The sequence below is a fragment of the Lepidochelys kempii genome, chromosome 1, assembly GCF_965140265.1.
Source record: "Lepidochelys kempii isolate rLepKem1 chromosome 1, rLepKem1.hap2, whole genome shotgun sequence".
In the NCBI taxonomy this organism is placed as follows: domain Eukaryota; kingdom Metazoa; phylum Chordata; order Testudines; family Cheloniidae; genus Lepidochelys; species Lepidochelys kempii.
Window position 1 is genome coordinate 349,772,670 of NC_133256.1, and position 14,660 is coordinate 349,787,329.

Here is a 14,660-nt window from a genome sequence, read left to right on the forward strand (position 1 = left end):
CTGTGCAGTTTGTTAAACCTGGAAGGCTCCTGGTGTACATGTTCTCTGCTATTGTCTCCTGCTGGCCTGTCAGATGCTACACTTGTAACTCACTGCACTGGCTGGCGTTAGCTGGGAAGTGCATGCTTTGATCCGACGGGGTATTTAGGAGCCTGTAGTTGGTTCTGGGTGTGGGCAGGTGGGCTCCCTTGTGAAAGGAGAGGGGGCTGGGGAGGGTCACATTCAGAGAGCCCCTGGGCAGTATGGGTGCCGAGGCCCCTTCGCCCTGGGCTCGTTCCGTCGTTACCATGTGCTCTGGTGGTTAATGAAGTCTCAGATCTGGCTGCCTTCTCTTGCAGGTGAACGTCACTGTGGACTATATCAGACCAGCCAGCACCGCCACAGAGGCTGCACCTGCCTTCTCGGAGCGCACCTGTGCGACCGTTGCCATTGGAGGCATGTGAGTATCGCCCTAGGCAGGCTGGGAACCCCGGGCTGGCCAGCTCTGAGATTGGGCACAGACTTACCAGCATTTCCAGCCACAGTTGAGTGGGATGATCATACCTGGCACTCTCGCTGATACCACCTTGGCCCCAGTGTCCCAGTTTAATGCGCAGGGCACCACAATGCGGGTTTTATAGCAGGTCTCAGTTGTAGATCCCAACGCCAGGTGAGGCTGTCGGGATTACCTAGTCCAGCGGGTCTCAAACTTTGTTGCACTGCGACTCCAACCCCAGTGCCCTGTCGTTACTCTAGAACCATGGCTGTCATTAGGGGGTGGCAAGCAGGGCAATTGCCGGGGCCCCCCCCAAAGCTATGTTGCTCAGGCTTCTGCTTTCTGCCCTGCTCCAGTGAGTCTAAGGCCGGCCCTGGCGACCCCATTAAAACAAACTCGCGACCCACAGTTTGAGAACCGCTGAGCTCGTCTGCTTCTCTGTGTGACACAGGCCAGAGAACGGCCCCATCTCCTGAGCATTTCTGGTTTTTGCTTTATGCTGCAGACAGCACTAAGTGCTGCTGCTTAGATGTTTTGGTGTGGAAGCCGAAGTCTACATGACAAATGTGTGTTCACACCCCTGAGCAGCCCAGTTCTAACCCCTGCAGGAAATGCAGACAAGCCCTAAGTCCTTGCGGTTTTTAGCCTTTCTGCACCTGTTGCCTCGTACAGGCGATAGCCCTCTTAGGAGTAGGCACGGTTACCCTCGTGGTGAGTGCTAATACAAGCGGGGGATGTGCCCCAGCTCTGCGTTTTTCCGACTGTGACTGTTGGCAAGAATCTCCTGCCCACGCTTAGCATGGTCAGTCTGCAAAGCCCTTTGCATGTATTACTTCCCCTCTCTGCCCTGCCTTGTGGTGGTTCCGTGTTCTCGTACCCATATCAGACAGGGAATCACAAGGAGAAAGCAAATGTGACTTGCTCTCCATCCCTAAGGGGGTCACTGGCACAGCTGGGGTTAAAGCTTGTGAGCTTCTGGCTCCCAATCCTGTGCACTGGCCATCCGCCCAAACTGCTAGTGTTTTACAAGCCATGTAAGGGGGCCATGCAGCTCCGAGTCCCCTGTGCTCAGATGCATGGGCTGGCCACCTCCCTGTCTCATGCTGCTCTTTCCAGCTCTTCTTTCCATCAAGTAATTTACACATTATTTAACAGCTGCTCGAGTGCTTCTGAGCCAGGCAGCTGTGAGTGGGCTGAGCCTGCAGCCAGATCCTGGCTCATGGGTCTGTCATGCTCACCCTTGTCCCTTTGCCGGGCTGCTCTAAGGACCTTGGGGCAGGGACCCATGTGTTGCCTGTGTGGCTGAGGGATGAGGTGCTGCTCAGATGCAGACACCCCTGGGGCTGCTATCTCCTCTGGCTCTTGCCATACCCATAGGCAGGTATAGTGCTCAAAGCCCAACACAGCTTCGGGGATGCTGGGGGCACCGGGAGGAGGAGAGACTCCAAGGGCAGTTCTGAGCCCCTCGCTCTGGGATTTATTGACCAGGGGGTGCTCAGGAAGCACCAGATCACTGCGGGTCCGTGCACTGTTGGGATTCCCAGCCGTGCCTGGTTATTGGAGAGATTTGGTTTATCCCCGCCCCACAGGAGCAGCTAGCCCATTAGCCCCCCTATGGCAGAGCTGACCCTATGTGGCTGCCATGTGTCTCTGGGTGGCTTGCAGCCTTCTAGTGCAGGTGTCTGCAGCCTCTGGATGGCACGGGAGGGCCCCAGGCACTGACACACGTGCTCAGTGCCTGCAGCCAAAAGCTTCCTGCGCCGACTCCGCTCTGGTCTGTGCTTGGGATGGGTGTATCTGGGACACATTCCCTTCCCCCAGCCCCTGGTAGCCATGGCAGGGTGGCTGGCCAATACCTGGCTCTTGTAGGACGGAAAGAACTTCCTTCTGGCTGTTTGTGTGGCCATGTCCTTAGAGTGCTGGGCTCGTTTGTGCTCTGAGGCAGTGTGTCTGGGGGTGCTGTACGAAGGGGTTGCCCTAGGCTTTTCTTCCCAGCGGTTAGTTTGGAAAGCACCCCAAGTGCTTTGGGGTGTGCCCTTTTGGTTTTCAGTCTGAGGGCAGGTCTACGCTTCAAACGCAGCCTTGCACAGCTGTGCCGCTGCAGCACTGTCATGGAGACGCGCTAAGCCAACGGGGAAAGCTGCTCCTGCCAGCTTAGTTACTCCCCCTCCGCGAAAGGCTGTAGCTAAGTTGTCAGGAGACGCTGTCCTGCCGACACAGCACTGTCTGCGTGTCTGCACCGGCACTGAGGTCGGTGTCGCTGGGGGTGTGGTTGTTCACACCCCCGAGCGACGGAGTTACACTAAAGTCGTTTTATTGTGCAGACCAGGGCCAAGGCCTAAGCTCTGGAGCTGTGTGTGCCTGGGGGGCCCTGCTGAGTGGAAGCCAGAAGTCCGCTCGTTCCTGAGCTTGAGTCTAATGAGGGCACTTGTGGCCTTCAGCCAGGCTTGTAATTCCTGCTCCGGGCTCCAGCTGGCCCTGGGTGCAGCAGCGTGTGGACGGTGCGCTGTCAGCATGTAGCCTGTGCACCTCAGCACCAGGCAGGGGAGAGGATGGCTTAGAGGGCTGACGTCGGGATATGGAGCCGCGTGCCTCCAACTTGCTGGCTGGAATCTGTCCCAGGGGGTGCCTGTTGCCGTGAGCCAGCTCTGGGGCCTGTCTGGTCTGAGTCGAAGGGTTCAGTCTAGTTCCTAGTGGACAAAATTCCACAGGTGTCAAAGTGCCTCATGCCAGGCCCTCCCTTGAGCCCCCTTAGTGGCAGAGGGACAAAGGGTTGAAAGGGCCATAGAGACTGATTTCCCTTTTCACCTGGGGGTGGGTTTCCCTAAGGCAGAGCGGGGGTGGGAGGCTACTCGTAGGGGCTGGGCCTGCCTGCTGGGAGGAGGAGGTGTCGTCTCAGGGGTGGCCGCGTCTGGTTTCTTGGGAGACCTTGGGGGCAGCATTCGTGTGGCACTTACTGTCCGTCGGTGGTGGTTGGGCCTGCGATGTGCCAGGCGCTTCACAGATGTTGGGCTGGGGTGGTCCCCGGCCTGATGAGCTGGGTGGCAGGAGGAGGGTGCTGGGTGGCTACCCTTGTTCCTGCCCCTGGGGTTTGGCTGGGTCACAGTGGGGGAGTAGGAGTTACCATTCATCAGATGTAGTGGGGAGAATTGGCCTGGTCCCGACTGTGTCTGTGTCCCGTTGGGCTGATGGGGATGGCTGGAGAGGTTGGTGTCCTGTGAGCCCTGCTGCCCAGGGGAAGACGACAGATCGTTTCATAGCAGCTTGGACTGATGGTAGCGTTTCCTTTCTCCTGCATCGGAGCTGCTGACATGTGATGGCCTGGCATTCAGACCCTGACCCCTGTGGGGCTGCTGAAGGTAGTGGTGCCGTCCCTGGGGCTCTTCCTGCCACTCTGTGCCACGCTCAGCACCATGGTGTCCCGCCGCCCTTCTGGTGTACTCCCCACTGCAGGTTTCTAGCTTTTTCTCTCTGCATCCCTTGGGGGCGTTACTCTGATGAGGTGCGATCGTAGTATAAGCCGCAGCATCGCTGGACGGTAGGTAGAGGCAAATCCCCTTGCCCCTTGACAAGAATGACCCTCATTTGTGTGACTTCATTGAAACTCACTCAGGGTGCCAGTGACTGGGAGAGCGAAGGGCTGGCGTTCCCATGGTCAGTGGCCATGCTGCAGACAGAGGCTCTCAGTCCATCAGCTGTTTCTCTCCCACCTGACTCCTGTAGCTCCAAGATGGCTCTCGAGCTGGGCCGGCCTGCGACACGTAAAGGGTCGTCCCACTTGCTCTGATACAACCGTGGTGGCATTAGCATAAAGTGCGTTCGAGCGCCCGTCAAAGTGAGATATCTCTCGCGCTGTGTGCTGGGAATGAAATGTGTGCAGCCGGTTTGGAACGGGGGGATGCAAAGGGGCTTCTCCGGTGCTGGGCTCAGCGAGGGAAGGAAAGGCTCAGAGTGGGTCTTGAGTTACCTGGCTGACTGTGTGCGCTAGCCAGCAACAGCACTCAGTTGGTAAATAGCATTTACATGTCCACGGCAGAGGCCTGGCTGGAATGGGGGAGGCTAGACGGGTGGAAAAGCCCAGCTGCCTCCCGTGGTGCAGGGCAACAGTAGCTCCCACGTGCTGTCTGGTCTCTCTTCAAATCATCCAAATGGTGGGGCCTGTATCGCTTTGGCTTGCAGTTGGGGCTGTTCCCTGCCGTAATTCCATCACATTGCTCCCAGCTATGGCCTTAGGCAGCTGTCCAGCTGCTCCTCTCCTCCCTTGGTGTTCACACCCCGCTGCAGGGCTGGCCCCTCCTGAACTGTTTCTAGCCCCACTGGGCAGGCTTAGCTCTTTTAATCTCTCCCCTCTTCCTGGGTTGCGTTCTGTGCCTCTTCTCTGAACTCCCTCCAGCTCTTCAGTATACTTCTGGCAGCGTGGTGCCTGGGACTGAATGGAGTGGTCGGGCCCGGGGCACCAGTGCCAGGACTCAGAGGGACACTGGTCAGGATTGGGCACTTACGCAGTAGCGGGAACATCTGGAGTTATACCAAAGATAAAAATACCCCACCACCAAGGACTGCCTGCCTCTGGATCAGGGCTTGAGCGGAGCGTTGGGGTGAGGACACAGAACAGCCGGCCCCGAGAAGGCTGTCACTGCTCACTGCCGTGAGATCTTGCGCTGCCTTCTGAAATGGCTGGTGCTGGCCACTGAGGGAGACAGAACACTGGGCTGGATGGACCTGGGCTTGGCACTCCGCATGCTCCTCGACAGGAAAGGGGCATCTCCGCCCTGCCCCGTGGCGTGATGTGCCTGCGTCTGCTGCCGTGAATTGAACTGACCTCTTTTCTGGCTGCTGCACCACAGAGCAAACTCCTGTCTGGCCTCGTCTCCCCCTTCCCATATCTCTGGCATTGCAGCTGAGCAGACCCCTCCCCCCACTGAGTGTCTATGTCCCAGGGAATCCCCCTCCCCCCCAGCCTGCTTGCATCTTTCCAGAGTGATCCTCATTTTGTTTCAAACCCTAGCTCCTGTCACTACTTGCCTTGCCCTCCTCAGGGCGGTGGGGGTGGGGGTGGGGTAGGGGTTCTCCCAGTCCAATACCTATGAATTTCATTCGTATGCGGCCCTCTCCTTGCTCACTAATGAAGGAGTCAGATGATTCCAGCCCAGCGCCTGTTCTCTGGATTCGGCATGCCACAGAGCACGATGTCTGCCTACTCTGATTGCAGCTCGGCTCACCCTGCGCTGGGTGTTCCTCGCCCCAGGAGCACTGTAGCCCTGTGCTGCTGAGGGGTTTCCTCTGTGTCGTTCAGAACTTACTGACCCCGGGGCAGGAATCGCTGCATGAAACCATCCCTTCTGTCTCCTTGTGCTGCGGGTGCATCGTCGTTGGGACTGAAAGGAGGTTCCCTGCAGCCCAAGGCTGGGCTGACCCCCCGTGATGATCGCTGTGCCGGAGAAGAGGTGCTAGTCTAATGGTTTCTGCTTGGTTCCAGCTGACTTCATTACTGTGGTGTCTGTGTGGAAATCTAACATTTAGCTGGGAAGGATTTTGGTGCATTTGCAATAGGACATCTGGGACCATGCAAATAGGCTGGAGTCTTCGTCAGAGTGTTAAATGCAAGGCCTTTTAACTGCGCGCAGAGGCAGGCAGCAGGGTACTTTGGATATGAATGGTTTGTCCACAGGGATATTGGGGTCGGGGAGGAGGGACGGGAGGTCAGGACTCAGGCAGAATGAACAGCTCTAGCTTAGTCTAGCCAGTCAGTGCTGCAGCCTTGGCTGTTAATCTGGGCACAAAGCGGAGTGTGTGCTGGGATGCCATTCCTGGGAGGACGTCTGGCTGCGCCCAGCCGCTGGGGATACAGAATGCTGGAAAGACCTTGGTGTCGTACCGATCTAGGAGTGGTGGTTGCTCCTTTTCCCGGCTCAGGATTCAGAGGCATCTGGGTGGGGGGAGAGCGTGATGGGACTCCTTAACGGGAGATGCAGTTTCCCTGGGTTACTCAGATTATCTGAGAGCAGCAAGGTGCCTATGGCACCTGTGAGGGAGGGGACCTGTACGATGGGCATCCAGGGTCAGTACAGCACCGTGGTGGGAGGGGAGGCAGCTCTAGGATGGAGGGGGTAGCAGGAGGGTAGTGCTACTCTGGCATACGGGAGCATCCCCCCACTGAGGGTGGGAGTGCTGCCTCAGGGGTGCTCTGGGGCATTGATGACACATGGGCAGGGCTTGGGGGGCAGCCACAGAGTGGGAACGAATAAGAGAATGGAAACTAACCCAACAGTTGCTGAACCCGAACTCCCCCTGCAAACGCTCAGAGCCTCCCATGCCCTCAAATGCTCTTGCTCTCAAACTGCATCATCACACGAGGTTCCTCTTCGGAGATACGGCCCCCACGCAGCACCATCTGCTGCTGCGGAGACAGCCAGGCGGTGGGGGGGAGGCTGAAGGATTAGCCACTCCTGGGTCAGTAAATATTTATCTCTTCCCACCAGTCCTGCAGTTCCCTAAAGTCAGCTGGAGCTTGTGGGAGTGAATCTCAGGGTGGGTACAGGGGGAGGACAGGGGGGTGAGGGCTCATCCTCAGCTGCTCTAAGTCAAGGGCACTTCACTGGAATCCAGGGGGCTGCGCTGGTTTCCGCCAGCTGGGGATCTGGCCCACCAGCAGACTGCACAAAGCTCCCTGCCCAGGGTAGTGGAGAGCTAAAGCAGCCATGCCAGCCAGCCATTCTCGGGGGAGGCCTGTCCATAGATATGCAGGAACTTTGATCCATGAGAGCCCTTCCATCCCAATTGTCAGTACGTCTGGGGCTGAGTAAGCGGTGCAGACACCTGTTGCTTGGGGGGCTCCCCAGCCGGGCTGCGTGTTCTGTGGCGGCTCATCCTGGGTCGGAAGGAAGCCTACTTCTCTGCCTGCTGTCACCTGCACTTAGTGTCTCCAGCTGCAAATTGCTTTCAGATAACTTCTGAGTTTGATCCCCGTTTTGGGAGTGAACCTGACGTGAAATTGCAGAGCTGCTGGTTGCGCTGATCTTTCGGCCCTGCATGGTGTAATGAGAGAATGGTAAGGGGAGTTGAGCTGAAGGTAGGAGTTGGTTTGAAAGTGCATATCTGTGTGGTAAAAATGGCACCGTGGTGCTGATGGGGCCTGATCCCTGTGTGTGCTCACTTAGCATAGCCAGCAAGCATCTCTGAAGAGCTTCACTGCTCCTCACTCTCATAAACTGTTTGCTGAGCCGGCGCAGATGCCAGAGCCTGGGCTGGATTCTCTGCTGGGTCCCATATCCTTGGTGCAGCTAATGGCTGCGTTGAATTGTGTTCTGCCGGGCAGCCTGCTGAGGACAGTGGGGTTCCTCGCAGTAACTGAAGGTAGAATTTGAGGGCATGAGGGTTGTGGAGTTTGGCCTTTAGGCCTTTATTGTAGGTGAGGTGTATGGGCAGAAAAGAAAACCCAGCTTGGCTCTAGGAATGAGGCTGTTTGTATCACTGGCAATTTGTAAATTCCAAGGCCAGAAGGGGGACCATTGTGATCACCTAGTCTGACCACTATATAGCACAGGCCAGAGACTTGTCCCACAATAATTCCTAGAGCAGAGCTGTTAGAAAAACATCCAAACTTGGTTTAAAAATTGTTTGTGATGAAGAATCCACATTGACCCTTGGAGAATTGTTCCAGTGGTTAATTACTCTTGCTATTAAAATTTTATCTCTTCTTTCTGGTATGAATTAGTCTAGCTTCAATTGCCAGCCTTTGGATTGTTAGACCTTTCTCTGCTAGGCTGAAGAGCCCATGATCAAATACTTGCCCCACATAGGTACTTATAGACTGTGATCAAATCACCACTGAGCCTTCTCTTCTCTTTGTTGAGCTAAATAGATTGAGCTCCTTGAGTCGGTCACTGTAAGGCAGGTTTTCTAATAATTTGATCATTCTCGTGGTTCTTTGCTGACCCCTCTCCAATTTTTCAACCCTCTTTGAATGGTGGCCATCTGTGACAAAGTGGGACTGTTCTTAATGTTTCCTCTGAATAGTGTGGGGGTGCCTCAGTTTCCCTTATGCGGTTCTTAAGTATCTAGGTGGTGGGATAAGGGTGTAGGATCACTGCAGAGCCCTAGAGGGCAGGTGTGTGCAGGGGTCTGGACACAGAGAATGGCCAACACCCTGTTTCCTGGCAGCTGATGGCCTGGGCCCTTCCCCCCTGCAAGGTGAGAGCTGAAGGGTTGGAGAACAAAGGAACCAGGTGACCTGACACGGAAAGGGACAAAGCCCGGAGGAGGAGGGGCTGGAGAGAGTTTCAGTTTGGGGCTGGCTGGGGACGAGGAGTGAAGGGCAGACGGGGTTTTCTGGCTCACTGCCCCCCAAAATGGACCCAGCTGAGGGGTCCTGTTCTCTGCACCTACAAGCTCTGTGTTAGACCATGTTCCTGTCATCTAATAAACCTCCTGTTTTACTGGCTGGCTGAGAGTCCCGTCTGGCTGCGGAGTTGGGGGGCAGGACCCTCTGGCTTCCCTAGGACCCCGCCTGAGCGGACTCGCTGGGGGAAGCGCACGGAGGGGTAGAGGATGCTGAATGCTCCGAGGTCAGACCCAGGAAGGTGGAAGCTGTGTGTCCTGCAGACAGGCTGCTCCCAGAAAGGAGACTTCCCCAGAGTCCTTTCTGGCTTCGTCGGGAGCAGTTCCAGAGCATCGCCCGGGGACTCCGTGACACCATCAAAGCTGTACATGGCATTCCATCAGCAGGCGCTGGGAGATGTAAGTGGGGAGGATCTAAGAGGATTTGACGGGACTTGCTGAGGCAATAGACAGTGCTTGTGTCCGCGCAGGGAATGCACGGTGAACGCAGCCCATCCTGCAGTCACCTGTTCAGCCTGTGGACCTGCTTGGGGAGGATGCTGTGGCCAATAGTACCCCAAGTTTTACCTGCTTTCAGCACTGCCCCCAAACTTGTTCTGATACTGGAAACCCCCGCCCTCCAAAACAAGACAACACCTTATTGGAAACAGCCCTCTTTCCTACCAGAGACCCTACAATAACACCTGCAGGCAGCTGCGTGTCTTTAGGGGCTCACGCCCATCTCACTGCCATATCCTCCTCCAGTGCTGGAATTCGAGATGGGGATGTTGTGTTCAGTCCACCTCCGAGGGGCCAGTGCCGGGACCTCTGTGCTCTGTCTAGTCTGCTGTGACCTGTAACACCCCCGGTCATGTGAGTGGAAGAATGGTGCAGTGCCCACCCTCTGTCTCACATGGGTAAAGTGTGGGGAGGGAAGGTGAACTACAGGCTTCCTAGCCCTGGGCATCCCTTTAAGTGATGGCACCTGGCTTCAAACCCAGGGTGGCACAGGAGAATAGAACAGCAACCTCTTCATTAGCTGGAGCTCACTTGTCCCTTGGGGTTGTATAAATGCCGTGCCCTGGGGGAGGCTGGCTTGGCAGAGTTCCCAACCGTGAGGCAAATGGCCTGGTGCTCTCTTCCCTGTGCTCTGAATTCAGGGACCTTTCTCCTAGCCCCTCCCATCACCCAAACTCCCACATTTCTTTCAGAGCTGTTGGCCATCCACTGAGACCTTTGGGTAACTGTAAGGAGCCCCCTGCCTCACCTCCAGCCACACATTGGTCATTAACCAGCTTTGAACCTGGGACCTTCGGAGTTGGGATACAGACTTCTGGTGTCTGTGCTTAGAGTGACTCTGTTGGTTGGTGGCAGTAGCAGGCTGTTATCCTGTATGGGCAGTGCAGCACACTTGCCCCTGCACTGCTTGCACACAGAAGGGGAGCTCTTTGCAACCCCATGAGCTCTCTGCAGGTATGTGCAGCGGGGAGTTTGCAGAGACTAGACCCCACATGGCTTTGGTCACCAAGCACCATGGCTCTGCAGCAGCTCTCGTTTTTTGTTCAACACAGGTAAGGTCAGAGGTTCAAACTCTGCTGTCACAACACAACTCTGCAACGGGAGAGAGTCACCCTGCGGAAAATTAAATAAATCCAAGGGAATGAGAATGGACCCTGCCCCTGCCTCCTCCAGATCCCACCCAGGGGTGCAGGAGGGACTTGCAGCCTTAGCAGGGCAGCAGTTACCCTGTGGGATGAAGTGGGGGGGCCGCTCGTGTGCTAACTGGAATGGAGCGTGTGTGAGGTGGGGTGTGAGGCGAATGGTTTTAATAGTACTATCGGTTAAACATTCAAACCCCCATGAACACAATGACAATGTAGGTGGGGTTCAGGAACCCGGGGAGCACCTGTGTGAGTGTGGCGTTACTGGGCCTTACTGGAGCTGTTGTCGTTCCACGTTCTACTCTGCCCAGCTGGGTTTGCATTTCCAGTGCGCTGTGTTCGCATGAAGCGTGTCTGGGACCCGCTGGTGCAGGCCGAGCTGCTGCCTTTATTTCTCTTTGAAAGTGTTAAGTTGTGTCTGAAAGTAACCCCCGACAGCAGCGCTCTAAGCTGGCAAGTGGGCATTTGAGGGCTGATCAACTCTACTGCTTAAGTTGATGCAACTTACCGCGCTCAGGGGTGTGAAAGAGACGACATCCCCCTGAGCGGTGCAAGTACAGTGACCTAAGCGCTGTCCACGCTGACACTATGTTGGCAGGAGATGCTCTCCTGCTGGCCTAGCCTCTGCTTCTTGCGGAGCTGGAGTAATTTTGCTGATGGGAGAGCGCTCTCCCCTCGGCATAGCGCATCTTCCCCAGACGTGCTACAGTGGTGCAGCTGCGCCGATGTAGCGCTGTAGTGTAGACTTGCCCTGAGTGGCAACGGTGCTCGCTTCTCCCTGGCGCGCTCTGACAGCCAGGGCCGGGGAGGACTTCGATGGTTTTTAGAAAGGGCAGCTTTCTGGCTGCAAATCGTGTTTGCCAAGTGTGGGAGGAGTTTGCCTCGCACCGTAATCACTGTGAAAGGCCAGAGAGTTGTTAGCTGTACAGTGGTGCTGCCCAGCTTGCAAGTGCCCCTGTATACCTCCTCTCCCCTCTTCCATTGTTAGGCTCCTGCTGGGCTCAGCCTGCCTCCTGTGTGCTGGGCCTGTACCCTGTCTGCAGCTGAGAGCAGCAACTGCCTGTCCTCCGGCTTGGATTACAGGGTCAGTGCTACAGATCGAAAGGTTGATTCCTTGTAGCTCTGGGGCCTGTTGTAATGACTGGCCTGTCTGCGCAACAGGCAACTGCTAAATGAGACTACAGGGAAATGTTTGCTTTATCCCCATTGATGGGCCCAGGCTCTAATTACAGGGCTGGCAAGGCCAGGCACCTCCCCGATTTTGCCTGGCTCCCGAGATCTCCCTGGCTGCCTGTGAGATCTCCCTGGCTGCCACAGGCACGGTGGGGTCAGGGAGAGAACTCCATTGTTTCCTCGTAGACTCCACTGGCTATCTATCCATCTCCTGTCTGTATCTACGTTGGAAGCTCTGGGGGCAAGGGCCCCCTCTTGAGTTCTTTTTCATCCCGTAGATCTTCCATACACAGTTTAGGAAGGCAGCAGGCCGCTCCCTGGTATCAAAACGGTTGAGAAACACTGATCTGGAGCCTTCATCTCTCGCATGACAATGCTTCAGAGCTTAACTTCCCAGAGCACTGGGCAACTCTCCCTGGCTGGTCTTCACTTGGCAGCCACGGCGGGCTCTTGGCTGGAGAGGGCCTGAGCATGCACCTTTGCTCATTGTTTCCCAATGATCTCAACTGCTTTGGGGCCTTGCAGCATCTCCCGAGGAGCTTGCAGAGCTCCTGCCCCTGTTGGCATGATGCCCCAAGGAGGGGGTTCCTGTTTGGTTGGGGCCCCTATTAACTCCTACCCACCCAAAATCCATAGCACTGGTAACGTTTTGACACTGAAGGATGCTCTGCCCTGGAGTTCCTTTCAGTGACTCTGGTGCATGGATCTCACCACCCACAGCTGCTCTGCGGGGACACACACTGCTCTTATCCCCGTCTACAGAGGCTTCTTTTCCTGACTCCTTATACCCATCGCTCTCCCCTGTCTTTGTGTGTGGCATATGGGCCTGCACTAGTGCAGAGCACACCCTGGCAGTAGTTCCAGGATGCAAATTATTCTGGTTTAGTCTGACTGAACAACACTATCCAAAGTCGAGAGAAACTTAAGCAGCTAGGAGAAAAAGTTTCTGCAGATGGAAAGTCCTTTGAAAACCCCGCTACCAGATTTTCTGGGGAGAATTGCAAAATGAGTTTCACGTTATTAAAGAGAGGAGGGGAGAAAAAGGCAGCTTGAGAACGGCTATTTTTCACTCTGGCATTCTTTAAGCAGCAAAAACTATATTTCATGGCCTAATAAGATTTTTCCACAGCAACTGGCTTTTCATCTGTGTTCTCCTATTCCCGTTCTTTAATCTGGGTTTAACTGTGGTGCATCTCCTCTTTGCCGCAGCTCCAGCAGCCCGTTCAAAATGCTTTTATGTCAAAAAGGGAGCTGTGCGGGCAGAAGTTGTTGTTCAGTTTCCATTCTTGCTGCCTTAAAGGCGTTGCTATCAGCTTGTTGGTTGGGCCTGAAATGGGGCATCCTGTCCCAGAGGCTGAGAACCACTGGATTCCCATAGCCTGGACTCTAGGCTGCAGGGGAAAGAGGAGGAGGTAGAGTTCTCACTGTGGCATTTTGTTCGCTACGTTCCAAGGCCGGGAGGGACCTGCTGTCTGATCTGTATAGCACAGGCCAGCACTTCCCCAAAGTCATTCCTGTCTGAACTAGAGCAGAACTCTTGGAAAAGCATTCATTCTTGATTTACAAATTTTCAGTGATGGAGAATCCACCATGACCCTTGGTAAATTGTTCCAATGTGTCGCAGGGCAAGCACACCCCATCCCCTTTTGGGGTGGGGTAAGGGTTGTTCTAGCCCTGAGCTATCACCCTTAGTCCCAGTGTAGCATGGCCTAGGGGCCAAAGTCAATATGGCTGCCCTCTCCCTCAGGGCTGTGTGGCCCAATGGCCAGAGTCGATATAGCTGCCCTCCTCAGCAGGGCTGTGTGGTCTAGTGACCAGGGTCAGGGAAGTGGGCTACCACCTAGGGGTGGGTGGCGGCCAGGGTAGGGGGACCCAGGCCCTCCCTATTCTGCTGCATCCTGACAGTGGTAATTGTGCTCGTCAGTGAGTCAGCGGGGATCGAACCAAAACACGCTGACACCCCCAGCACAATGACTAGTCCTCCTGGGCTATTTTCTACGCTGTCCCTGATGCACTGCTCCGGGCATCTCCCGGGTTTCTAGGCTCCTTGGCCTGTGCAGCTCCCTGCAGCTCCAACCCTCCTTGGGTGTCTGCCTGGGGCTCTGCGCCTCTGCCTTCCACAATCTGGGGCTTCAGCAGCTCCTGGGCTAGAGTGCCTGACCTGTCCTCCCTCCTGTCTCCAGCCGGAGCATGCCTGGCAGGGCCAAGGGGGCATGGTCTCCTCAGACCATAGGGTGGAGTTAACCCCTGCAGGATCAGTGCTGGGCAAGTACACCCCATCACCCAATGATTAATTACTGTTAAAAATGTACCTTATTTCCAGCCCGACTTTGTCTCGTGTCACCTTCCAGCCATTGGATCCTGTGTAGCCCTTTCTCTGCTAGGCTGAAGAGCCCATTATTAAATATTTGTTTCCCAAGTAGGACTGTGATCAAGTCACCCTTAACCTTCTCTTTGTTAAGATACATAGATTAAGCTCCTTGAACCTCTCACTGTAAGACATTTTCTAATCCTTTAATCATCCTCGTGGCTCTTCTCTTGACCCCTCTCCAGTTTATCAACATCCTTCTTGCCTTGTGGACACCAGAACTGGACACAGGATTCCAGCAGCTGTTGCACTAGTGCCAAATACAGAGATAACACAACCTCTCTGCTGTTTCCGCTGCGTATGCGTTCAAGGCCTGCAATAGCCCTTTTGGCCACAGCCTTGCTCTGGGACCTCGTGTTCAGCTGATTATCCCACACGACCCCCAAATCTTTTTCAGGGTCCCTGCTTCCCAGGGTATGGTCCCCCATTCTTTGTTCCTAGATTATATTAAAAAAAATATACTGACAAGTTAGTTGTATTCAAGTCAGGAGGCCTGATTAAATTAAACCTAGGGTACTTAAGGAACTAGCTGAAGCAATCTTGGAACTGTTAGTAATTATCTTTGAGAATTCCTGGAGGATGGGCAAGGTCCCAGAGGACTGAAGAAGGGCAAATCTTTAGAAAGAGAAAGAGGATGCAGAAAAATTATAGATCAGTCAACCTC

The 14,660-nt window shown here is 55.1% G+C and overlaps 1 protein-coding gene across 1 annotated transcript in view; it reads left to right on the forward strand.

Moving 5' to 3' along the window:
• SND1 (staphylococcal nuclease and tudor domain containing 1) overlaps positions 1-14,660 on the forward strand; it is a 505,775-nt gene that overhangs the window by 202,727 nt on the left and 288,388 nt on the right. Inside the window, exon 12 of the mRNA XM_073329019.1 lies at positions 339-439. Coding sequence (XP_073185120.1) covers positions 339-439 — 101 coding nt within the window. The remainder of the gene's footprint in view (positions 1-338; positions 440-14,660) is intronic.